Source organism: Delphinapterus leucas, chromosome 13 (genome assembly GCF_059928025.1).
Source record: "Delphinapterus leucas isolate spDelLeu-1000000601 "Yukka" chromosome 13, BTC_Dleu_Yukka2, whole genome shotgun sequence".
NCBI lineage: Eukaryota > Metazoa > Chordata > Mammalia > Artiodactyla > Monodontidae > Delphinapterus > Delphinapterus leucas.
Genome location: NC_143141.1, coordinates 73,770,475 through 73,797,533, shown reverse-complemented (window position 1 = coordinate 73,797,533; position 27,059 = coordinate 73,770,475). Strand labels below are relative to the sequence as shown.

The 27,059-nt window shown below is 45.7% G+C and overlaps 1 protein-coding gene across 2 annotated transcripts in view; it reads right to left on the bottom strand.

The window, feature by feature from the left end:
* The window catches only part of CIB4 (calcium and integrin binding family member 4), a 68,825-nt gene extending 42,191 nt beyond the window's left edge, over positions 1 to 26,634 (bottom strand). Inside the window, exons 1-2 of one of the 2 annotated variants that reach the window (XM_089923381.1) lie at positions 3,365 to 26,634; positions 2,911 to 2,945 (exon numbers count right to left, since the gene is read on the bottom strand). In XM_089923381.1, coding sequence (XP_089779507.1) covers positions 2,911 to 2,945; positions 3,365 to 3,418 — 89 coding nt within the window. In that variant the 5' untranslated portion in view covers positions 3,419 to 26,634. Of the gene's footprint in view, positions 1 to 2,910; positions 3,285 to 3,364 lie in introns of those variants that run through there. The other variant, XM_089923380.1, reaches the window with a different exon arrangement.
* Positions 26,635 to 27,059: the final 425 nt, after the last annotated feature.

The window sequence follows — 27,059 nt, the reverse complement described above, 5'->3', positions numbered from 1 at the left end:
AAGGTATTCTCTGTGTGTGTGTGCATATGCATTGTATGTATAACACTTTATTTTACAAAAACTGTAGCATCCTATATATACCAGTCTAGTTTACCAAAGTAAGACAGATAAATAGGTTAAAAAAGCCAATAGCGTTATAAGGCTCACAATTAATATCACTAATACCCAGTGTCCTATACCACCTTTTTACCCCTGCTCTCCAGAGGCGGCATTTAAAAGAAAAATTTGCTATTTCTCTTGGTTTTTCCTTAATATTTGCATAGTATTTCTAAAGACAGTGCTGATACTGCCGTTTATTGGTATTTTTTTCATTATAGACTTTATTTTGTGCCCTCTTACTATTAAAAAAAAAGAGAGAATTTATCTCTCTCTGTATACTACTTCTCCTTCCCCTAACTTCCCAATATAAGATGATTTGCCTGAATCAAAATTCAGTGTTTATGTTATTATTATATACATATTATTTTTACATTTGTATATATTATTACATATTATGTATGTATTATTCAAACATTGCTCACAGCTGAGTTCCCTAGTGCAACGTGATTACATTTTTCTTTCTTGCAAGACTCTTTGTTTTTCCCAGAGTTAATAATCACTGTCTTCCTTTTGCTTAGGTTTCAGTGTTTCTATCATGATTTCATCCCAAAACTTTCTGCAGAACTGTAAAGTTCCTCTCAATATGGTTATATACATTACACCACCTATAGGTTCATTTTGTTTTCTTGGGGGCATCACTCTTGGAACTCCTAACTCTTTAATTCTAATCTGGACTCATTGCTTTTCAGGCCTGCTGCATGCCCCAGTATCATGGGCTTTTCTTCACTGTCATCTTTGTAATTCCATTGTTTGACATCCTCTGTTTCCTGGTGCCCTTGTCTTCCTTTTTTTTTTTTTTTAGTTTACTTACTAGTTTTAATGGAGAACTTAGTTTACTTATTAATTTTAATGGAGGCTCCAGAAGCTCCCTGAGGCAAGGTGTATGAGGCACATGTGAGGAGCCCTAGCGACCCAAAGACGATGTGAGAGTCTTTGAACTTTCTGGATGGAGAGGGGAGCAGGCATACTCATGCTCAAGTGCTGAGAAAATAAATTGGTACAGCACAATCCCGTCATCCCTGTCAACATTTTAAACATAGCCACCCTTTGCCCAGCATTTCTATAGCTAGAAATCTCTCTTATGGATTTAATCTGACCTGTTGGATAAGCTCTTCATACATAAATATTTGTTTACTATAGCATTCTTGGTAGAACTAAAACCCATAAACAACTTAAGTGTACATTATGGGGGGGGTAGTAAAATAAATGATATATCTTTTATAGGAAAGAATGCTCCTTAGCCATTAAAAAGAATGAGGCAGGTCTCTATGTGCTGTATGTAAAACTAGCCAACATAAAAACTTAAAAAAAAAGGTAGAGGACAGTATGATGCTTCACTATAAATGGGTAAGTGCTACAGTATGAATGGGATAAAATTTTTGAAGGATGCTTATGTAGATCTATGAAAATTTTTTCTGGAAGCCTCGATGTGAAAGTAACTGTGAACAGTGGCTATCTTCAGGGAGAAGGCCTGGGAAGGGGAGGGAGACATTTACTTTTTTTTTTTTTTTTTTTTTTTTTTTTTTGCGGTACGCGGGCCCCTCACTGTTGCGGCCTCTCCCATTGTAGAGCACAGGCTCCAGACGCGCAGGCTCCGCGGCCATGGCTCACGGGCCCAGCCGCTCCGCAGCATGTGGGATCTTCCCGGACCAGGGCACGAACCCGTGTCCCCTGCATCGGCAGGCAGACTCTCAAGCACTGCGCCACCAGGGAAGCCCCTGACATTTACTTTTCACTTAGAAGTTTCTAGGCTACTTGAATTTTCTAGCCATGCTCACATATTACTTTTAAATTTTCATTTCATTTTTATTCAAGTGTTCCTTTTTAGAAAATATCAAAAGGGATATATGGGTAGTAGGATATTGGTTATTTGGAGTTTTGTCCTATTTTTCTATATTTCAAAAAGTGAGCAACTATTCATTTTAAAGTGAAAGTGATGTAACCCCGTGACTGTCCCTGGTCTCTGTCACTCCCTGTGCCCCCGCCATCTCTCAGCCCCCATCTGTGCCTGGGGAGTCTCATGCTTGTGGCGGAATCATTGCCCCGCCTGGCACCCTGAGTGGGAAGTATGGCTTCCAGGCTGGGCGTGATGCTGGGGAGGGTGAGTCCAAGCTGAGACAATGAGGGGAGAGAGCCCTGTGGGTCTAAGGATGGTCTCGTCACTCCAACCTCACCCCACCCACCCCAATGCCTTAGTGAAGCTCCTTTATTCCTCTAACAAGTTTGAGCTCTTGGCCCGGGCCGAGCGCTCACACATCTCCATGCCGTCTACTCCCTCCGCAGTCCCATGAGGGATCCTCGTGATGGTTGTCTTGGCCTGGAGCCTTCCCCACTGGCCATCACCTGCATGAGAACAGGGGCTGTGGACTGCTCACCCACACTCCCAGTGCTGAGAGGCACTGAAGCAAAGCTTGGGAGGGAAGGGAGGGCTACGAGAGATTCAACAGCGCATCAACTTTACCCAGCTAGTGGATTCTGCAGCCAAACGGGCTTCAGACCTGTTTCCTAAGTCCTTTCCTCCTTTTGCTCATCATCCCAGGGAGGCCCTGTCCACCTCTGTGATTCTATGAAGAAACCTTGCCTTGGATCCCATAGCAACCTAAGGCCTGACTTTTCACTCAACTGTAGTCAGGCCCTGGGAATCATGACCTTGGACCCTCGGGGTTGGGGTCCGTCTCTGCCTGGCCACTGCCAGCTTCGTCTCCAGGACTCTGCTGTTCTGAGCAGGGACCGTACTCAAGGATCAGAGTGAGGCTGTACCAGGGCAAGACTTCAGCTCAAGGGGAGGTAAAGGGGGCCCCCTCTACTCACCACAGGATTTCATCTCTGGTCAAGAAGGTCAAGGCCTGCAACAAACCACAGAGAGGTGACCTGCCCACTCTGTCCAGCCCTGCCCTGGCCCCCCGGGGAGCAGGGAGCTTCAGGGGTTGATGAGAAAAAGCTCGTGCTCTCATTGCACAGCCAGGGAACGGAGGCTCCCAGCCCTTGGCAGTGGATACCTGGGGTGGTGCAGAGGAGGTAATGGTACCCCACCCTCCTCCCCCATCTCTGATGGTCTTGGGAGGGAGCATGTTGGCACAGACCTGCAGAAAGAATCGGAGACAAGGCTAAAACCCTGGGCTCTGGAGCAAGAGACAAGCCTCGGAAGGCTGGTCCGGGTCAGATGGATGTAGGTTTAGCAAAGGCGAGGGCCACCTCAAGAGTTTTCCCACCTGCTTCGGGAAGCTTCCACCTCTGTCCAGAATCTCCTGCCTGATCTACCCACCTGGTATTCTTCCAAGTCCTCCCAGTTCATCTGGTACCTCAAACATTGCCCCATGCCAACCCTACCCTTTTCTCTGCCAGCAGTGGAACCTCAGCCCCAAGGGCTCACCAGCTGTGCACCAAGTGATCGGTTGCCTTGGTGACCTACATTCCGCCTTCTGCCCATTCTACCTGAGCTCCTAAGTGGGCAAAGAAACAGATTCTTTTGGTTCCCGAGGCTAATAGACATCACTCCCCAAACAGCAAACAGGAAGGCAGCCCAATAGCAGGCACTGTTGGCACGTGCCACATGCTGACAAGGCATGTGATCTGGGGCAAGTTAACCAACCTCTCTGGGTCTTAGTTTCCTCATCTATAAAATGGGGATGAGGATCACGGGATTGTTGTGAGGATTATTTGAGTCAATACAGGTAACGGTGCCTTGGATGTAATAAATGCTTGACAAGTGTTAGCTATTAGAACCACGCCCCAAGCACTATGCCAGGTGTGGGATGAGTAAGCATAGACTTTGACATCAAGACGTGGCCCAAAGAGCACAGAAAATGGCATTTTACCCATCCGTCAGGTCCCTGAAGGAGCAGAGGGCACAGTCAAATCAGGATCATATGAAGAGGGTCTAATAAAGGGACTCTTCAAAGACAAGGTCAGGGAGTGTGGAAATCACCCAGGATAGCATGGCATCCGGGTTAGAAACCACAGAGCTGTTACCAGTCCTGGACCAATGCCTATGGAATCAATATCCACACGCCACCCCCTCCTCTTCCTCTGATCTCCTGTGGGGACTGAGAGCAGAGCGGAGAGAGAATCTGGAAAGACGGAGAAGTCCAGCACAGACGTCAGTGTTGCCCACCAGGAGGGTCCTCCCGAAGCCACCCCCTCCCCTAGTCTCAGTGCCAGTGTCGGTTTCCTGGTTCGTGTACCCATGTCCTTCCACATGCTGTCCTAGGTAAACATCCCAGGGGCTTCCTGATATAGCTAGTTTATATCTCTGGAAATGCAGCTGCTCATTTTTCTTCATCGGCCCTCCACAGAGATGGAGACTGGCAGAAGAAACCCAGGAGCGCTTAGTCCTTATTTACTGGACAGACACAGGTAGGGTATCCACAGTATGTCAGGTGCTTGGCTTGACCCTGGGGAGAGATAGGTGAATGTGGTCTCAGCCCTCGAGGGATGGATACTTGCCACACACACACACACACACACACACACACACACACCCCATGGGAGATGGAGTAGAGATGTCATCAGAGAGGTAATACGAGTTATGAGTATTTAGAAGAGGAGACCGCTGGACGGGAAGTCTTCGTGTAGGAGGTGGCATTTACGTGGTTGTTATAATGTCATGGTTAAGAATGTGGGCTGCCTGCGTCACCTCTTGCTGCATCCCCTTGGACAAGTCATAAAACTACTCTGGCCCTCAGTTCCCTCAGCTTTAAAAAGGGAATAATAAATCCCTACTTTATAGGGTTATTGCAAGGCTAAAATTAAATGATAGGTATATAAACCTCTTCTATAGCAAGGTAGCTGGCCCGTGATGAGTTCTCCGTAAAGGGTAAACAATATTATTACTTTTTAAAGTTGGGCTTGGAAGAAAGCATAGGATGTTAGCAGGCAAAGTCAGTAATTACATCCCACCTTCTGGCAAACCATCTGATCTTCTATTCTCATTTATTGAGCGGCTTCTCTCATCAGGTGTGTCCATAGGAGCTGTCTCCTGTGCTCACAGAGTCCTGGGGAAGACCGAAGCTGGTGAGGTTCAGGAATGCTGTGGGGTCACTCAGCTGGCCAGGGCCAAGGGAGGATCCGAAGCCTGGATTGTCGTTGCAAGCCTGGGGATGCCCACAGTGCAGGGTGGGAGTCAGGGGAGCTGCAGGGCCGCACCCCAGACAGCTGTTTCCTTCTGAAGTTGAAGTCTCGCTCAGCCCTCCTGTCCCATGAGGTGCCAGTGGCAGCGCTGCTGGCATGTGCCTTTAACACCTCGTTGACACTTGCTAAAAGGAGAACAAAAACAAACTAGCGGGAATTCTCTGGCGGTCCAGTGGTTAGGACTCCTGGCTTCCACAGCAGGGGGCACGGGTTCGATCCCTGGTGGTGAGGGAACTAAGATCCCGTAAGCCGCGCGGCTTACTTAATCAACTCTTTTTTTATTATTAATTAATTAATTAATTAATTTTTGGCTGCGTTGGGTCTTCGTGGCTGCACGCAGGCTTTCTCTAGTTGCGGTGAGCAGGGCTACTCTGTGTTGCGGTGCACGGGCTTCTCATTGCAGTAGTTTCTCTTGTTGTGGAACAAGGGCTCTAGGCGCGCGGGCTTCAGTAGTTGTGGCTTGTGGGCTCTAGAGCGCAGGCTCAGTAGTTGTGGCACACGGGCTTAGTTGCTCCGCGGCATGTGGGATCTTCCCGGACCAGGGCTCGAACCCGTGTCCCTTGCGTTGGCAGGCGGATTCTTAACCACTGTGCCACCAGGGAAGCCCCTCAACTCTTTCTTCAGCCCGGCAGTGAAGACAGAGTGATTAAGCCAAACAAGGCGCTGCCCTCGTGGCACCAGATGCCCATAGGAAAACCAACATCCCTTCAATTGTGGTAAGGGCTATGAAAGAAATAAAGCAAGGATGGAGAGGGGGTGGGGCTGGGGAGGTTTCCTGAGGAGTGGCCATTTGAGTAGAGACCTGAGCGACAAGGAGAGTGAGCCAGGCTAAGTCTGGAGAGTTTTCCAGACCCAGAAAGCAACAACATCCAGCTAGAATTTAACGACACTGTTTGGTTTTCCTTATATTTGTTTATATTGTCTATTCCTTTTTTTTTTTTTTTTTTTTTTTTTTGCGGTATGCGGGCCTCTCACTGTTGTGGCCTCTCCCGTTGCGGAGCACAGGCTCCGGACGCGCAGGCTCAGCGGCCATGGCTCACGGGCCCAGCCGCTCCGCGGCATGTGGGATCTTCCCGGACCGGGGCACGAACCCCTGTCCCCTGCATCGGCAGGTGGACTCTCAACCACTGCACCACCAGGGAAGCCCCTGTCCATTCCTTTTTGAAACTGATGCAGGTTTGCCATTTCTACCTGTGATATGTTTCCTTTCTAAATATATCTGTTTGATGAAAAGAAATAGGAGCCCATCTAGAGAAAAATATTAAGTAAATAACTAGACAGGTGGTAAAGGAATATGCCAGAAATCACAGGGGTGTTTCTCTCTCATCTCACACACAGGTAACCAAGGTTTGCAAACTCTGCTACCCTCCTCACTCCTTTAGCTTTTATCCCCTCACAACTCCCCCTCCCCAATCTCTGCCCACTCCACCCCTACACACAGGCTCTCATCCTAGAGAGGGTTTTCATCCGTTCCTACAAATAACAATAGTAACAATAAGAATATCACCTTACATTTGCATCGCTTTGTAATTCCGAAATGCTTTTCTATGTGCCATCTCATCTGCTCAAGAAATAAAAGCCTATGCTCCTTTAAAAAAAGAAAAAGAAAAAGAAAGAAAAATTCCCCATACAATTCCGCCTTCAATGCACTAACCAGCAAGCGTTCCTACCCTCCTCCAGCCTGTCAAATCTCTCAAACTCCTCTTTGGCAGGGGTTCTGAAAGGGGTGTAATTGAACAGAGAGCAGGCCCAGGCATGCCCTGACAGTTCTACACACTGCCCCTCCAGGGTCCGTCCCTGCAGGAATCCTCTGTGTGGGACAAAATGCATTCTTTGCAAGGTTTCTCTCACCTGCCAACGAACTCCACCAACTGTTAAAATTGTAACCCCTGCTCTGACCTTGATTTAGATGTCTCTTCAGATTCAAAAAGGACTGAGAAGGAACTTGTATCCAGAATACACAAAGAATGCTAAGAATTCAACAGTAGAGACAAATAGCCCAACTAAAAAAATGGGCAAAGGATTTGAATAAACACTTCTCCAAAGAAGATATATATGAACGAGCACGTGAAAAGCACCATCATTAGCCATGATGGAGATGCAAATCAAAACCACACTGAGATATCATTGCACACCCACTAGGATGGTGAGGACGTAGAGAAATTGGAGCCCTCCTACACTGCTAGTGGGAACGTTAAATGGTGCAGACACTTTAGAAGAGAGTTTGGCAGTTCCTCAAAATATTAAGAAAAATTACCATATGTTAAAAACAAGACAACAGGCCCAAAATGGAGTCACTCATGCTAAGCCCCACATCACCAAACTGAAACTTAATTACAGTTTCAGCTCTCCCAGAAATGGAATCTTAAACCTGTCACTAGTGAAGTCTGATAGACCCCTGCCATCTGTTAAAGGAAGTGACCTTGTGACTCCAATCTACTTTTTGCCACTATACCTTCCTTGTTCCCCCTTCCTTCTGCCTATAAAAATCTTTCCTTTCGTACAGCTCATCCGAGCTCCTTTCTGTCTGCTAGATTGGATGCCACCTGATTCATGAATCCTTGAATAAAGCCAATAAGAACTTTAAAATTTACTCAGATGAATTTTGGTTTTTTTTTTTAACACATATGACTCAACAATTCCACTCCTGGATATATATCCAAAAGAAATGAAAACATTTGTCCACATCAAAAACTTGTACATGAATGTTCATAGCAGCATTATTCATAACAGCCAAAAAGTGGAGACAGCCCAAGTGCCCATCAACCGATGAACATATAGATAAAATGTGACATATCCATACAATGGATCATTATTCGACAGTAAAAATAACTGAAGTATTGATACATGGTACGATGTGGATGAAGCTTGAAAATGTTATACTAAATGAAGGAAGCTATTCGCAAAAGGCCACAGATTGTATGATTTTGTTTATATGAAATGTCCAGAATAGACAAATCCATAGAGAGAGAAAGTTAGATTAGTGGTTGCCAGGAGCTAGCGGGAGGGTAGTGTGGGTGGGAGGGGTTACTGCTAATGAATATGGGATTTCTTTTTGGGGTGATGAAAATACTCTAAAATTAGATGGTGGTGATAATTGTACAACTGTGTAAATATACTGAAAAATACCGAGTTGTACACTTTGAGTGAATTGTATAGTAGGTCAATTATGTCTTAATAATGTTTTTACTACAAACAATTTCAAGGAGTGTTTATGTCCTTAGTGCCTGACACATAGTAGGCCCACCATAAATATTATTAAAGGAATGTGTAAATGAGATATTGGGTTTTGAAATTGTTTCTGATCTACTTCCTCAGCCTGTGGGTCTTGTAGCCCAGGGGGGCTCCACTCACTATAGTTATTCAGTGCTGGAGGCAAGGGGACATCTTGCTCAAGCAAGTCACTGCCCAGCTCTGAATATCAGCTAGGCTTTTTTTTTTTTTGCGGTACGCGGACCTCTCACTGCTGTGGCCTCTCCCACTGCGGAGCACAGGCTCCGGACGCGCAGGCTCAACAGCCATGGCTCACGGGACCCGCCGCTCCGCGGCATGTGGGATCTCCCCGACCGGGGCACGAACCCGTGTCCCCTGCATCGGCAGGCAGACTCTCAACCACTGCGCCACCAGGGAAGCCCTAGGCTTGTTTTTTGAATTCCCTGCAACTGAGCAGACTGGAAAGCCATCCTCTTTCTGGAGAAAGGATTTTCTAAATTCCTTTGGTGTGGCAAGAGGCAGGTCTGGGGGTTGCAGATCCTGGTCTCTGTAGGGGCATCCTGGCAGGCGGGAATAAAAATGGTGGAAGTCCTGCCCTTCTCGTCTTGGGGGCAGAGGGGATGAGGAAGGTAGTGAGGACGCCGGGGTGCTGAAAATCTTGGCGCTCGAATCACCCTACTACGAGGTCACTGGGGGGGTGGGGGAGGGGTCAGGGGGGCTGCACACCTCTAGAGGTCTGCCTGATGGTCTCAGCCATTTCCAGCACAGTGCAGAGCGAAGGTGCCCCAGTGGCAGGGGAGGCATGACCGCGGTGGGGCTCCTGGCCTCCCTGGCCATGACGGGGACCCTGGGGCACAGGGAGAACATCAGAGGGGCTGAGAGCTCAAGCAAAGACCTGGCCAGGATGCAGAGCCCAGTAAGGCACTTTTCCAGAGGCAAATGGGACACCATGGACCCCTCACAGTGCAGGTCAGCACATTACCCTGAAGGCCAGGTGTGACTGTCATGCCTCATTGGACCCAGGCAAAGATGCACAGAAAAAGCATGGATCCAAGGAGGCCTCCCCATGGCCGGGTGAGCCTGCTTCGTGTACCCAGACACCGACTTAGGGGAAAGAAGGGGTGACAATAACCTGAAACACTGAATATTTACACAGGGAGAATGGTTCATCCAAAGAGATTGTTTAAACCAGTTCTTTAGTTTCCCATTTATATTGTCTGGGGGAGAGTAGGATCGTTATAGCAATGCGGGTGGGGAGCAGGGAGTTTGAAACAGAGTAACTCTTCAAATAGACAGGATATTTATGTGGGAAATAGTCATTCAACTTGGAAGACACTGAAATATTATCAACGGTAAGTCTAGGGAGTGGAAGCTTGAGAGGAAAATCCGGGCAGTTTTAGATAATAAACTCTCTTTTCCTTGCACACACCAAGGAAAGTCTCCATGGCCAGGCCAGGAGGAGAACACTGAATTCAGAGCAGCTGGAGGGGGCCTGGGGAGCCAGGGGGAGCTCAGGCCTAGAAGGGCTGGTCCACGGGCCCTGGTGACCTTCACCAGCCAGACAAGCTAGGCTGGAGCCTGGACACTGACAGTGGGGAAAGGAGGGGAAGGGTAGGGAATTCCAGCCGGTCACACCCCACACTGCCCAGTGCCTTCAAGCGAGACGGCCTCTCACCCCGCCACATGTCACCTTCCCGGTCATGCTTATCTCAAGGGCAGTTCTCCTGCCTCTGTGTCTGGCTTCTGGGATGAGGGTGGGGCGTGGGCCTATGCTTGGAGAAGACAGAGCCTCCTTACAGATGAGTAGGGCTCCCCAGGTGAGGTAGGAAGCAGGTGGGTTCACCTGGGCACAGTGCAAGTCTGACACCAGCTATCTGTTGTTAGTGCAGCCCTCACCGGTGAACGACACAGTCCTCCACAGGACTCCCCTCACTTCAGACACCAGCTGCAAGTTCTGGGGTTCCCAGGCTAAGTGGCCACTATTCCCTCAGGTCTGATAATTCGCTAGAACAATTCACAGAACTTAGGAAAATGCCATACGGATGACTACAGTTTTATTATAAAGGGTACAAATCGGGACCAGCCAAAAAAAGAGACACATAGTGCGAAGTCTCAGAGAGTCTCAAATGTGAAGCTTCTGTGTCCTCAGGATGCATCACCCTCCTGGACCACTGATATGTAACATGAACCAGGAAGTGCTCACCCAAGCCTGAGGTCAGAGTTTTTATTGGGGTTTCATCATGCAGGCATGGTTGACTGAGTCATCAGTCATGTGATTGAGCTTAATCTCCAGCCCTCCACTCCTCCGCAGCGGTCGGGTTGACATCAACTGGCTCAAAACCCCGCCCTCTAATTGCATGTTTGGTCTTTCTGGCACAGCCAGCCCCCATGCTGAGTCATCTCATTAGCATGAGCTCAGACATGGTCTGAATTGCCCACCAGGAAGAGTGAAGACACACATTCCTTTCACTTGGGAAATCCTGAGGCTATAATGGTTACCTCCCATGGGCCAGGGACATAAGCTATCTGAATTCTTTATTACACAACACTAGGAAATCTGGAGTGGGGTTGGGGTACAGTCAGAGAAATGGAGAACTAGATCCAATCTTTTGAAGAGAAAGAGACCCCTTCCTCCCCAAAGAAGAGTGAAATTTATTTGGGAGTTAAACAGATTTACCCAGAGGAAGAATTGTGGACAGAGAATATCTTGAAATTTAAATCTTCGTGTTCTTTTCTACCTTCTCATAAGAGACATTTTTTTTTTTTTAGTCTCCCATTCACATTGTCTGGGGAAAAAGTAAAATTGTTATAGTATAGGAAAAGAGCTAGAACCAGCCAATGTTCCTTGTTTTATGAACAAATCAGACTTCTGAAAATCCAGAAGGAAAGCTGAGGGAAGCAAGAGACCAGAGTTTATAAAAGAAGGACAGAGAAGAAGTATTATGCCACCAGAGAGGCAGGGCAAGGGTCTCCCAACTGAGACCACTGCCACTGCCAGGCCTGGGGAGCTCAGAGCCTGCAGACAAACCATTTAACTGTTGAGGGAGCACCACTCTGCCCAAAGAGAAGGGGCACACGAGCGACCCACTTCCTCACTGTGGGGCCGGAGCTCCATCACGGGTCCAGCCAGCTGTCACTCAAGGAGGATCCAGCAGAACATTTTGTTTCCCAAGGCTCTGCTGAACCCCATCTGAACTGCCCAGGTGGACAGAAGCTCCCACCTGCATTTTCAATGTCCCAGGACACCACAAAGCTCCACAGAAAAGAGGGTGGGGGGCCTGGACACTCAGAGGGTGGAGGACTGGTGGGGGGATGGGAGCCCCAGCTCCCGTTCTTGCGTGGGGCTGGACAGTGGTGCATCTGCCCCTTTGCGACTTGTATCAGATGCCCTGGTGACCCAGGTCCCACTCTGACTTCTGGGGGTGCTGCGGGGACAGGTCTAAGAGAGCTTGGTCCATCCCAGAGTGTTGCCTGAAGGATTCTCCTTGCGTTTTCTGTCCCAGGACTGCTCTATCAAGAAGCTTCCTCAGCCTGTGGGTAAGCACAGCCCAGAAGTTCAGGGTGACACTCCCTGTGGTGACTGTCCACCAGTCAGGCTGGGAACTGGTGGAGAAAGGCTCCCACGCCTGTGCTTCTGAGCGACAGCTCTGGGAGGTGCTCTGTGGCTTTTCAGCAGGGCCTGATGAGGTTATAGCCCTTGAGACAGAGTGATCAGGACACACACACCCCAGCTGGGCTTTTCCTCTTTCTCCACCTCTCTCCCTAACCCCTCACTCCTGCTCCCTGGGATGGATTCTCAAGTAACCCACCTGCACAAAAGTCCTGGTTTCATTCCTCCTTTCAGGGACACCTTGGTGGGGCACCCATGGCATTGTTGGGAGCCTCTGGGGGGCGCTGCCCTGCTACGTGAGGAAAAAGGACCCTCCAAAGACTTTGCATTCTGATTGGAGCAGTCCTGAATTTTTAGTTCCAAATTCCAATAGACTAACCTCAAAGATCCCCTAGTTGGACCCCTTCATTTTACAGTAGACTCAGGGCCTGGAGGAAAGTCTCCTGAGATCCCGTGGGGAGCAGGACAGAGCAGGGTCTGGAACCCAGCTCATTCCCTGGTCTCTTCCCTCCCAACAGGCCTCTAAAAGCTGCTTGCTGGAGGTCACTGAGCTGGTTGAATGAGATCCGATCTGTGGAAATGTCTCGTAAACTGCGAAGCATTATAAAAATGCTATTTGTCATGATTCGTGCCAGACCTAGGACTGGAACCCAGATCTGCTGGCTCTCCGGCCAGTGCGTTAAGCCCAGCAATAAGAAGTTGCATTAGACAGCAATTTAGAATTCCTTATTTTTAGAGTCACGCTCTCAGAGACACTTGCTAACTAGCAACCCCATCCCAGCCTCCCTCTCTCTGCTGGGCACTCCCTGCACTGTGTTTGGCTGGCTGGGTGGGGAGTGCCAGCTGACCTCTATCTTTTATCCTCTGATTCAAAAAACTATTTACAAATCCTCTAAGATGTCTCAGGGACCTTGCTGGTGCCGAGGACATGGTGGTGACCAGACAAACATAGCCCTGGCCTTAAGGAGATTGGCATCTAATAGGGGAGAAACGTAGGCAGTAATCACTTGGTTAACTACACAATTGTTTCTGTGCTGGTGCTGTGAACAGAGGGCAGGACACAATGACAACAGCACCAATTCTAGGGGTCAGAGAGGCTCCTTGGAGGAAGGGACATTTAGCAGAGACCTGAAGGGTGGACAGGAGAGAAGCAGACAGGAGAGAAGAGTGTCTCCTGGCAGAGGAGCCCCCAGGGAGAAAGGAGCTCAAGGTGCTGGCAGAGCTGAGAAGGGCCTAAGGGTGGAATGTGTGTCAAGGGCACGAGTCAGGCAAAGCGAGGCTGGAAGTCGGGTTGGGGTAGAACTTGTGGGCCCGGTGGCTCCTTGAGGGTGTATCTTCAAAGCTTTCCTAAAAGCAATGGACGTCATTGAAGGGTGTTATGCTCAGAAATGACATAGTCATATTTTTGTTTTCAAGGGGTCATTCTGCTCATAGGGTGGCTGGCGAACATGCTGGAAGGAGGCCAGCCCGGCTTTGGGGAGGAATGTGAGGAGACTCCTGAAGAAGGAGGGAGGGAAGCAGCGCCAGAACAGGGCTGCGGTGGCGAGAAGGACAGAACTAGGTGAGCTCGTGTGACGTTTTAAGGCGGAATCAGCAGCACTGGGGATTGGAAGTGGGAGGGGAGGGAGTGGGGATTGCTAATGGGGACCCTTGGATTTCTGACATAAGCAGCAGGGTAGATGGAGGACATGCCCCTTCCTGAGCTGGGAGCCTGGGGGAGGGACAGACTGGGGAGGAGAACATGATTTTGGACGTGTTGAGTTTCTGTGTAACAGCCTCCTGGAGATGACAAGTGGCAGTCAGATACGTGGGGCTAAGAGCTCCGGGCTGGACACAGACATTTGGAAATGTCCAGGCATAGGTCATAGTCAGATGTCATGAATGAGATCTGCCTGGGACCGCAGTGGGGATGGAGACAAGCTCCCTGACCTCAGGGAGCTTACCTTCTAATGGAGCGGGTAGATTCCACTTCTTGTAATATCAGAGTGGCTCTTTCGAGACCAGTTCTCTCACCAAAAATAAGCTGGACAAAATCGAAAAGCCTTTTTTCTGCAGCCATTTGTTTGAAAGGTCAGGATCCCAGAGAGATGGGAGCATATGGAGGTGACGTTTGGTGCTACTTTTCCCCTTAAGGTATCCCTGGCTTGTGAGCAGTGTGGGGCCAAGAGGCTAAGAACCAAGGAGAAAGCAGTGGAGAAGAATCTGAGAACTTGAGTTAGAGATTCTGGCGATCTCATAGAGTAAGGAAACAAATTTGGAGTTCAAAGCCGGACAAGTAGGGCCTGAGGGCCAAGATGTCTGGGAAAAGAGAGGAGAAGAGAAGCACCGTAGGTTAGTTCACAATTCACAGGTCCTCTTCCCCAAAGGCATTTGCTGATTCACGAGCAGCATCCGCCCAAGTAGTGAAGGGCTCAGCGCAAAGCACGGACGAGAGACTAGAGAGTTGAGCGGAGTTTTGGCGGTAAGATGGGGCTGGGGAAGCAAACTGGGAATCAAAGGCCCACCCAAGAGGAAGGACCCTAGAAAAGAACCCAGGCTCCCAGGGAGAACCCCAGAAGGGTGAGGTGCTAGGAGCCTGGGTGAGCCAGAAACAGAGCAGCCTTCAAAGTCTGACCTCCAGCTTCAAGCCAGCTCAACCCCAGGTTGGATTAAGATGGCGTTCCGACGCTTGAACTGCCTTCCAGAAAACCAAATAAATCATCTCTGATGAAATGTCACATCAGTCAGAGCCGAAAATGTATCTCCATAATAGAAACAGACCCACAGGTGATCCAAATAGTGGCGTTATCTGATGCAGTACAGATTTTTAAATCACTGTGATTAAAATGGTCAAGAAAATCGACGACAAGATGAAGACTTTCACCAGAGAACTAGAATCTATGTATGCAAAAGAATCAAATGGGAATTACAGTGGCGTGGATAGAATTTGGCAATTAATATCCTTGAAGAACAGCTAACAACCTTCCATTGAGCCAGGAGAAAGGGCACCCCAGGGGCAGGTAAGTACCCTGTGAAACCCCACAGGTAGCAGCCTGCAAACAGGGTGGAGGGCAGGGTGTTTGGCTGGCAGAGCCAGCGGCAGCATTCCATGCAGGAAATTCAGGGAAGGCCAGTTGGAACCGCATTATGCTCGAATTTGAATGTTGGATGAAGAAATTAGAGTTCCGTTCTGCAAAGAGTGAACAGCAGTTCTGTTTGTCTGTGTCTCTAGGTTTACTTTGCCTCAGGATCAATGTAGAAAAAGTTAAAAAAGAAAATGACATAGTTTGCATTCTTTTTTAATTACTTTTTTCAAGCATTAAGAAATTCAATATTTGCACCAGTACTTAAAGCATTTTTAATTGTTTCTCCATCCAGGAAGAGTTTCATCTTCTGGGCTATTTTTGTAACACTCCATAACAAGCCTATATTACAGTTTCGGACGGTAGCATTGAACTTTTAAACAAATTTTGGCATTTAGCAAGACCTTTTTTGGCTAGTTTATTTTGTCCTTCCTTTGCTGACCTTGTAAACTACTTAATTGCGAAATGTGGTTCGTCTCAGAGTGCCTCTTAAACATTGTATTCTTTAAAATAGAGATTTTTCCATTGCTTGGGAGACCAACAGCCATATCCTCGACACATACAGCAAAGCAGGGCTCCTCCCTTCCACTTACTTAGAGACATATGGTTTTCATCAGCCACTTCTCTCTTCTTGGCAGAAAACCTGGCAAAGGCTTACGTTTTATTTAGCAAATAGCCCACCCCTCTCACATCAAGCCCCTACTTGCTGTTCTCTCTCTTCCGCCATCCCAAGTGACCCTGCCTCCTTCTCCACTCCCAAAGTGTGCCCTCAGTCCCCTACCAGGCAAACCCAATTGATTGAGTTGCCCACCTGCCAGATCTGGTCAGTGGAGCTCTGAAGCAGGAAGTCAGCCCGAAGGCCTCTGGAAGTTGGAGCTGACCAAGCTGAGTGTGAACTGTCTTTCAGAAGAGAGGGTTCCTGAAATTAGATCAGCCGGCCAGCTGGAAGCTCTTCCTCACTGCTACAGAGAGACTGAAGTCCAGGGATTGAAGACCACTGCCATTTGGGTTGTCCTGCCCCCATTCTGATCCAGTGGGGAAGCCCAGTGCCGCTCCCTTGCCAGGCTCCCCCACCTTCTGTTCCCACCAGTTCTTACCCTTCCTGGTGTCATTGTGAGGGAGCTTTCTAAGCTGGCAGCAAAGTTTGTTGAGCCCTCAGTCCCCCTGGCCATCCTTCCCCTGGAGGCTGGCTGAGCCTCGCTGACATAAACATGGCCAGAAAAGAAGTACCTGAGTGCTGGTAAGGATGGCCCTAGACTAGGTGCTGAGGGACCCAGGCAGTCCAGCATGCTCACCACCACCATACTTACTGCAACAACTGACCATTTCTGCCTCCAGACATACCCTGAATCCATGCTCGTTTCTCCACCTGTGGGGGCAGAGGCTGTCCTGGCTCCTGGCCCTGGGGGTCCAGGATGCTGGGGTTCTGAGGGGCTGGAGGGAGGCCAGTGTGGCTGGGGCACAGTGATAGAGGGAGAGTCTCTCAGGATGAGGCTGCAACAGTGGGGAGAACAAGTTCCATCTGGACTGCTTCCCTTCAGGGCCCGGAAGGCACTGGAGCTCTGACTTAGACACAGATGAACACTTCCTGAGGCTTTGCATCAGCGGGGTGCCCCAGTGGGTGCTGGGGACTTGCCAGGGCTCACCATTCTTTGACCACATCACACACTGTAAGACCCTCAGCCTCATAGAAACAGAGTGACTCCAGGCAAGCAGCAGGGCTCCTAGGACCTTGCTGGAGGAGGGAGAGGAGGGACTTCCTATGGTCCCTGTGGCTGGTTCTCCAGCTTGGGGACAGCAAGCACTGGGAAGTAAGGGCTGGGGTTATTTTGAGAAGGCTTGTGTATTGGGGTCATAGAATAGGGTTCTGGAGGTGCTGATAAGGGAGGGGTGCAGCCAGAGGGGGAAGGATATATCAAACTAGGTGGGTGAGGTCAATGGAAACATCTCTGGGCTATAGTTAAACTTGAGCAGCAGGAAGGAAAAACCTGGGATTTAAACCACCAACGAAATTACTCTAGCACTTCTGCCTTCCAAGGGGGTGGCCTAATTCATATCAAAGGGATGATGAATCCTTAACATGCCTACAGAGACGGGTAGGAGAAGGAGTTAAGACCAATAATTTGATTGTGTTAAGGGCAAAAGTAATTTTAAAACTGGTCCTTAACGTTTTCTGGGCAGGCAGAGATTGGCCCGGACGCCGTCTGGACAGGGGGTGGGGATGAGCTGCTCCACAGGGGAAATGATGCTGTGGGAGGCGGGCTCCGGTCAGGGGGTAGGGGGAGTGAGGCTGGAAACGTACTGGATGCGATGGGGGTGGGGAAGAGCAAGGGAATAGCTGATATGCACCGTTTTTGTTTTTTTTTTTTTCCAGTACGTGGGCCTCTCACTGCTGTGTCCTCTCCCGTTGTGGAGCACTGGCTCCAGACGCGCAGGCTCAGCGGCCATGGCTCACGGGCCTAGCCGCTCCGCGGCATGTGGGATCTTCCCGGACCGGGGCACAAACCCCTGTCCCCTGCATCAGCAGGCGGACTCTCAACCACTGCGCCACCTGGGAAGCCCCGCTGATATGCACCTTTAAGGTGTTCTCCGTACAAAGATGCAACATGGCTCTCCCAATTATACGTAGGAAAATGTGTCACACACGCCCTATGCTAGGGCTACTTTGGGGAGAATCAAGGAAAAGGATCTATATTTTATATGTGTCTTGACACAGGGCAGAGAGAAGAAAACAGCTTCAGGGGACAAAAGCATAAAAAAGAAGAAAGAAAGAGGGGGAGAGAAAGGAAGAAAGAAAGGGAGGGAGGGAGAGAAGGAAGGAAGCAAGGGAGGAAGGAAGGAAGGGAATTAATTCAGTAGAAACAGGTAAGAGGGGATTGGGAACAAATCCCCCAAAAGTCTTGCCCGAAACCCCGGATTTCCCTCTACTGTGGGTTGAGGGTTTGATCCATTTTCCCTTGGATATTCAAAGGCAAGGTGGCCCTCATAAGGCCATAGGACTTGGAAACACCGAACACGGTAGACATAGGGTTTTAATTTTATGTGTAACTTAGTAATGAGGAAGAAGAAACTGAGCAGGACCTGGTGAGGGTTTGAGCAGCCTCTAAAGGGCATTGAGGGGCTTCCCTGGTGGCGCAGTGTTTGAGAGTCCACCTGCCGATGCAGGGGGCGCGGGTTCGTGCCCCGGTCAGGGAAGATCCCACATGCCGCGGAGTGGCTGGGCCCGTGAGCCATGGCCGCTGAGCCTGCGCGTCCAGAGCCTGTGCTCCGCAACGGGAGAGGCCACAACAGTGAGAGGCCCGCGTACCGCAAAAAACAAAAAAAATAAATAAAGGGCATTGAGGAGATCCATCAACTAGGAGTTTAAATCCAAGCCTGTTCTGTTGAAGGCAGGTCCTTGGATCACTGTAACCAAGGGGGTTATGGAAACCCTTGTAGGATCTGGAAGGAAGTGGGCTCACTATTCCCTTCTACACACACACACACACACACACACACACACACACTCACACCCCCTCAGATAATGATAAGGACAGTTTTGGCCCGAGTGTCTCCCTGCCCCCTTCCCCTTGATGTTTCTTGAAGCCTCTTTTAAATTATGGATCAGCTCATTAATGGCCAATTAAGATGACTGAGTGGTTCCATCTATATTTCAGGGAAACCCTGGGATCCTTTTGGCCAATCATGAGGACACACTCCTTTCTACCTTCCCTTCCACTTAGAAACTGAAGTATTCAAGGTGCTGGCCTCTGAGAACTCCCTGAGGTAGAACCAAGTTGCTTCATTCTTTAGAGAAGTGTAGATGCCTCAAATCATACATTGCTATGACCAGGCTCACCCAAAAGTCTTCCCCAGCACTTGATCCACAGATATCAACCTTTTATCTCAATTTCTCCAGAGAAGACCCCATCATGTCCTTGACTGAAATACAACCCTGAGAGAGAAGGTCCCCCAGGGACACTGGTGTGCACATCTCCATCTAGAGGAGGATGACTTTGCAGGGAGGGGTCTAGAAACATCTCAAATGTCAAATGAATTGAGGACATTGAGTCTAGGGAAGAGAAAGTTAGGGAGAACACACAACTGTCAGTGAGCATTCTCTCTTATGAGCAAGAGAAATGTGACAAATCAGGTTAAATGAGAAAAAATGTATATTGGCTCATGTATTGAATAAAAGGAAGGATTGTGTAGGCTTCAGGAATGGCACGCTCTCTGTTTTCGAGAAGATTGCAATCAGCTCTACCCGACTCAGATGGAATAGGTTCCCCACAGGAAAGAAGGGATCTGTTACCACAGGCAGGTAGAAGAGGTATTGGCCAGACAAAGACAGTAGATGTCCACTCCAGCTGTCTACAAATTTATGAGATATTCATTTGGGTTTTCTTTCTATAGCTTAATATCCTTCAGTGGCTCACCAGGACCTACAAGATAAAGTCCAGTTCCTTCAAATGACTTACAAAGCCCTCCAGGGAGCTCTGCCCCTGGCTCCCTGCTCAGCTGCCCCTCCTACCACTCTGCCCAGATCTCTCCCCAAGGTACCCTTACACCCAGAGCCAGGCAGACCTCAGTCCCTCTGCCCAACGCATGGGCCAAGCTCTCTCCTAATTCTCAACACCACGGCAAAAGACAAGTTAACAACATTGCCTGAAATCTTAGGGAGGAAAAGGGAAGTACACACCAGAAAGTATCCTATCATTGTTCTCAGAAGTGGCTCTGCTGAGAGCCCACAGTCCCGAGCTAACTTCAATGTTCTTTTCAAGCCCACTCCCCACCTCACCCACAACTACCTCCAGGTGGCCAGGAATAAACCTCCTCCCACCATCGGGCATCTTCCAAGTATCCCTCTTCCTTGGAGTTCAGGTCTAAGCAATGACCCCATGCCCAACCCAGCTCCTGGAAGTAGTTCTTCCCTCTTACTCCCAGCTGAGATCTGCCTCCCAAGCCCTCTTGTCCTGCTCCAGAATTTGCCTCTTCTATGCATTACTGACAATAGGAATATCAAAACAAAATACCTGCCAGGACATCTTCTAAAAGTTAGAATGGTCAGGTTAAAACAGCACTTTGGGAGGGACACCCACTCCCAAGTCTAGATTGGGCTGTGCCAGGCCCAGTCGGGTTTATTTGCACAGTTGTTTTCTCCAGTCTAAGCTGAAGAAGTGAGCACTTCTCTCCCACATTCTTCTCCATCTCAGCTTCTTATCTTGTACAAACAACTGATCCCAGAGTAACACACACCACTTTGCAAGAACACACCAGTTTCAGGCATAGGGTAGTCTGATTCCAAATTAGGAGATGATGGTGCTCTAAATAAAACAATGTTCAGAGGCAGACTTCTACAAATCATTCAATGTATATTACTAAAGGGTATTAACATTTTAGACTAAGAAATCTCCTTTAGGACCCCATCAGTGCTTTCCCATTCTCACCAAGGATGATGGGTCGTTGCTTTATATTAGCATAGCTAAAAGGGCCAACTCAAGTGGGACATTCAAAAACAAAGGAACATCTTCCATGAAGCAAACTTTAGTCTCCATCCTAAAAGGCAGACAGCTTGTAATCCTGAAATGTCATTTTTTTCCAGTTTAAAAAAACCCAACTTATTATAAACTCATTATAAAGTAATTTTATATTTCCAGGACTAAGGATAACAAAGAGAGAGATTGGGTGAAGGCTGATTTCAAAGTTTTGTCATGGGAGCCCTACTGAGACATCCAATCAAAACAAAAAAATTATCAGATATGGGAATTTCCCAAACCTGTTCCAAACAGTGAAACATTGCATATTTGTTTTAAATTTTATTTTAAAACATAGCTAAGCTCAAAAGCAAAAAAAGAAAATTTCTAGACACCAGAAATGAAACAGAAACCTATAGCCATAGAGGGTCAGAAAGGACAAACCCCAAAAAGAGTAGGAGAAGGCAATAGTGAAATCACCCCAAAAGAAGCCTTAATAATGCAGAGCCCTTACAGGACACTTGTGGAAAATAACTCCTACTGAAGATGAGCTCACAGACGAAAATTATAAAATATATGGGGAGGTCCAATGCCAAGATAGATATTCCACTGGCCCAACAAATGGAATAATTCACGCCCGAGGAACTACAGACTAACAAATGATTTGACAAGGGCCTTAAGAGTTTAAAGAGATAAGAAAGGCCTATATAACAAGAGTAGAAAATTATGAAAGACAAGAGGATTTGCAATCTTTGACTAAAATTGTGGGTTGTATATTTCTCTTTGTAGTTCTATTTCATTTCATACATTTTGAAGATTTATGAGGTGCATATACACTTAGAATTACTATGTTCTCTAGGTGAATTAATCCCTTTATCACTATGAAATAACCTTCTTTATCCTTGGAAATAGTCTTTGCTCTGAAATCTGCTGTGTAAGATATTAATATAGCCACTCCAGCTTTTTTTTGATTAGTATTAGCATGGTATATCTTTAACCTTTCACTTTTAACCTATTTATGGCTATATTTAAAGTGGGTTTCTTATAAACAGTATATAGTGGGATCATACTTTAAGAAAAACCCAACCTCATAATCTATGCTTTTAACTGGGGTATTTAGACGATTTACATTTAATGTGATTGTTGATATTGTTGAGCTTAAATCTACCATTTTGCTATTTGCATTCTATGTGTCCCATCTGTTCTTTGTTCTTGATTTCCTCTTTATTGAGTTACTTTATGTGTTTTATGATTCCATTTTATCATAGGTCTACTTTATTCATAGGATATTATATGATATTTATTTTATCATAGGTCTGCCTCATTCTTTTTAACCCCAATATAGCATTCCATAGTATAGATGTACCACAGCTTATTTAACTACTAATAGAAATTTAAATATTTTTTCAATTTTTAAATATTACAAAAAATACTGCAATTAACATTTTTATGCATGTCTCTTTGTGCCTTGAGTATTTCTGTAGAATCAAGTCTCAGAAGTGAAATTTCTAAGTCAAAGGATATGTACTTTTTCATTTTGATGGATTCTGCCAAGTTTCCCTCCAAAAAAGCTGTATCAATTTGTTCTACCAACAAACAGCAATTCCCTACATCCTTGCCAACCCTAGGTAGAATTTTCTTTTATTATTTTTTGTCATTCTACTGGGGGAGGTTGTCAGTTATTATTGTTTTAAATTTTCATGTCTCTGGTTTTTTATAATATTAAACATATTGACATATATTTTTTGACCATTTGTACTTCTTGTGTGAATTATCTATTGTTATGGGCTGAGTTGTGTCCCCTGCCCACCCCCCACCCCCTGCAAATTCATATGTTGAAGTCCAAACCCCTAGCATCTCAGATGTGACTATATTTGGAGATAGGCCTTTAAAGCAATAATTAAGGTAAAATAAGGTCATGTGGTGGGCCGTAAATCCAATGTGACTTGTGCCGTTATAAGAAGAGGAAATTAAGACACAGATGTGTGTGCACAGAAGAAAGACTGCGTGAGGACACAGTGAGAAGGCAGCCATCTGCAAGCAAAGGAAGGAGGTCTCAGAAGAAATCAAACCTGCCAACACCTTGATCTTGGACTTCTAGCCTCTTGACCTACGAGAAAATAAATTTCTGCTGTTTAAGCCACCCAATATGTAGTATTTTCTTACGGCAGCACTAGCAGACTATACACATATTCATATACATCATCCATTATTCTTTTGGGCAATATATCTTTCTTAATGCTTTATAGGAGTTTATGATATATATAATAACATTTTAATTATATATATATATACATACTTATATACATAATAACCTTTTGTCTAGGGTGACAACATAATTTATCATTCAAACCAAACATCTTTGAGAATGAAAATGGGACACCAGGACAACAGATATAAACCAAAACTGTTCTGAGACAACTAGGGTATATGGCCACCATACTAACGTCTGTTATATTTGCTGCCAATATTTTTCTCCAACTATACTAATTACTTTAAAATTTTTAATAGACTTTATTTTTAGAGCAGTTTTAGGTTTACAGAAAATTTGAGCAGAAAGTTCCCCTATTATTAACATTTTGCATTAGTGTGGTAATTTGTGACAATTTATGAATCAATATTGATACATTTAATGACTAAAGGTCATAGTTTACATTAAGGTTGATGCTCTATGTTGTACAGTTCTATGGGTTTTGACAAATACATAATGTCATGTATCCAACATTACAGTATCATACAGAAGAATTTCACTGCCCTAAAAATGCTCTGCGCCCCATCTATTAATCCTTCCCTTCCTCCCCCAGAACTTCTGGCAATCAGATTTTTTACTGTCTCGGTAATTTTGCCCTTTTCAGAATATCATAAAACTGGAGTCATATAGTATGTATCTTCTTTCAGTGAACAATATACATTTAAGATTCCTCCATGTCCTTTCATGGCTTGATAGCTTCTTTCTTTTTATCACTGAATAATATTCTATTGTAAGGATGTACCATAGTTTGTTTATCCACTCACCTATTGAAAGATAACATGGTTGTTTCCAGTTATTGAGTTATGAACAAAGCTGCTATAAATATTTGTGTGCAGGTTTTTGCACAAAATCTTCAACTCATTTGGGTAAATATCTAGGATTGGGGAAGATGAATTGTACAGTAACCTATGTTTAGCTTTGCAAGAGACTACCAAACTCTTCCAAAATGGCTGCACCACATTGCATTCCCACCAGCAGTGAATGAGAGTGTTCTGTGTCTCCACATTCTCACTAGCATTTGATGTTGTCAGTGTTTTGGATTTTAGCCATTCTAATAGATGTGTACTGGTATCTCATTGTTGTTTTAATCTGAAATTCCCTGATGACATATGATGTTAAACATCTTCTCATAAGCTTATTTGCCATCTGTATGTCTTCTCCGTTGAGGTATCTGTTCAGATTTTTTGCCCAATTTTTAATTGGGTTGGTTGTTTTCTTATTATTGAGTTTTAAGGGTTCTTGTATATTTTGGCTACAAGACCTTTATGAAATATGTCTTTTGGAAAGATTTTCTCCTAGCCTGTGGCTTGTCTTTTCATTCTCTTAACAATATCCTTCACAGAGCAGAAGTTTTTAATTTTAATGAAGTCTAACTTAGCAATTTTTTCCTTCAGAGATTGGTGTTGTATCTAAAAAATCATGGCCAAACCCAGGGTCACCTAGATTTTCTCCTATGTTATGTTCTAGAAAATTTATAATTTTTGTTTTACATTTAGATCTATGATACATTTTTGGTTAATTTTGTGAAGAGTGTAAGGTCTGTCTCTAGATGCACTGTTTTTGCATGAATATGTCCAATTGTTTCAGTACCATTTGTTGAAAAGACCACTCCATTGCATTGCCTTTGCTCCTTTGTCAAAGTCTATTTGACTACATTTGTATGGGTCTATTTGTGGTCTCTTTAATCTGTTTCATTGATCTATTTATTCTTTCATCAGCATCGTACTGCCTGGATCACTATAGCTTTACAGTAAGTCTTGAAGTCATATAGTATCAGTCCTCCAACTTTGTCCTTCTGCAGTATTATGTTGGCTATTCTGGGTTTTTACCTTCCCATATAAACTTTTTTTTTTTTAAGATTTGTTTTTTTAATGTGGACCATTTTTAAAGTCTTTATTGAATTGTTACAACATTGCTTCTAAGTTCTATGTTTCAGCTCTTTGGCCCTGAGACATGTGGAATCCCAGCTCAAACCTGCAGATCAAACCTGCAGTCTCCGCATTGGAAGGCGAAATCCCAACCATTGGACCACCAGAGAAGTCACTCATTCTAATATAAACTTTAGAATGAGTTTGGTTTTATTTTTTTGTTTTTTTTTTTTTTGCGATACGCGGGCCTCTCACTGTTGTGGCCTCTCCCGTTGTGGAGCACAGGCTCCGGACGCGCAGGCTCAGCGGCCATGGCTCATGGGCCCAGCCGCTCCACGGCATGTGGGATCTTCCCGGACCAGGGCATGAACCCGTGTCCCCTGCATCGGCAGGCGGACTCTCAACCACTGCGCCACCAGGGAAGCCCCAGAATGAGTTTGTTGATATCCACAAAATAACTTGCTGGGATTTTGATTGTGTTTGCATTGAATCTAGAGATCAAATTGGGAAGAACCAATATGTTAACAATTTTGAGTTTTCCTATTTATGAACATGAAATATTTCTTCATTTATTTAGATATTCTTTGATTTTTTCATTAAAGTTTTGTAGTTTTCTTCATATATATCCTACATATATTTTGGTAGATTTCTACCTAAGTCTTTTTTTCTCTCTTTCTTTCTTCTTTCTTTCTTTCTTTCTTTCTTTCTTTCTTTCTTTCTTTCTTGTGCTAATGTAAATTGTGTTGTCTTTTTAATATCAAATTCTAATTATTCACTGCTGGTATATAGGAAAGTAACTAATTTTTGTATATTAACCATGTATCCTGAACCTTGCTATAATCACAATATTATTTCCAGTTTTCATTAATTCTTTGTGACCTTCTACATAGACAATCATGTTATGTGCAAACAAAGACAGTTTTATTTCTTCCTTTGCATTCCGTATGTCTTATTTCCTTTTCTTGTCCTCTTGCATTAGTTAGGTCTTTCAGCACAATATTGAATAAGACTGGTGAGAGGGACATCCTTGTCTTGTTCCCAATCTTAGAGGAAAAGCATCTAATTTGTCACCATTAAGTATGTTAATGTTTATTACTTTTTAAAACATGGAAATAAATTTTAAAAACTAATTTAAAATACGTCTCTATGTTTTCTAGATTTTGTGTTTTGCTTTAAAAGAACTTCTCTATTCCAAGGTTATAGAAATATGTGCCTATAGTTTCTTTATGTTCTTCCAGTAATTGTATAGGTTTGTTTTTTACCTGCACCTCTTTAATCCATCTGACATTTAGTTTGCATATAGTGTGAGGTAAGGGTCTGTTATAGATAGATTCTATAGATTAGCTGGATCAACATTCATATCAATGCCCTTCTGGTATGTCTTCCTATATTGCAGACTATCTTGAAGATAGGATTCCAGATGTAATGGAGATTCCCCCAATTGGATGCCTTCAGAATCTGCCACAGCTCCAAGCCAATGACTGAGCATGAAGAGGAAACTAGAGTGTGGCCATTTCTCCCCACATAGAATAACTCTTCCATGGGCAATCTTGTAGTAGCCAAGACCTTCTCCAAGCTGCATCACAGTCTGAAGCTTTTTCTACCCAATCTTCTTTCTTGTTCCCTTTCTTTTCACAGATGTCACACCTAAATTACAGTCTGAAGGCTTTCCCTGCTGCTCCTGCTCCTTCTTCCCTTTATCTTTTTTAAAAAATTTTATTTTTTATTTATTTATTTTTGGCTGCCTTGGGTCTTCTCTGCTGTGCATGGGCTTTCTCTAGTTGCGGAGAGCGGGGACTACCCTTTGTTGTGGTGCACGGGCTTCTCATTGCGGTGGCTTCTCTTGTTGCAGAGCACAGGCTCTAGGCGCACAGGCTTCAGTAGTTGTGGCACGCAGGCTCAGTAGTTGTGGCGCATGGGCTTAGTTGCTCTGCGGCATGTGGGATCTTCCTGGGCCAGGGATCAAACCCATGTCCCCTGCGTTGGCAGGTGGATTCCCAACCACTGTGTCACCAGGGAAGTCCCCCCTTTATCTTTTACATGCAGTGTCCCAACAAATCTCCTGTCCTTCTAACTCCATCTTGGTGTCTACTTTTTAAAAGACCTAAGCAGACACAACTCACATGAAGCTTTGAGTTACCTGGAGAAAAAGGCAGCACAGCTTCCATTCTACTGGGGCAGATCCTGGCAGAGGTGCTGTAGTTTTGGAATAGCACCCATGGCAAAAGCTTCCTACTATCTGGAAGCTTCCAGACTGTAGCAACAGCATCTCCTTCAGTGGTTGAATTCTGCACTGTGGCTTTGGAAGTCATTCTGGTAAAAGCTCAATCTAAATCCTTTTCCTCTCTCTTCACAGTTCTGGCAGCTATACAT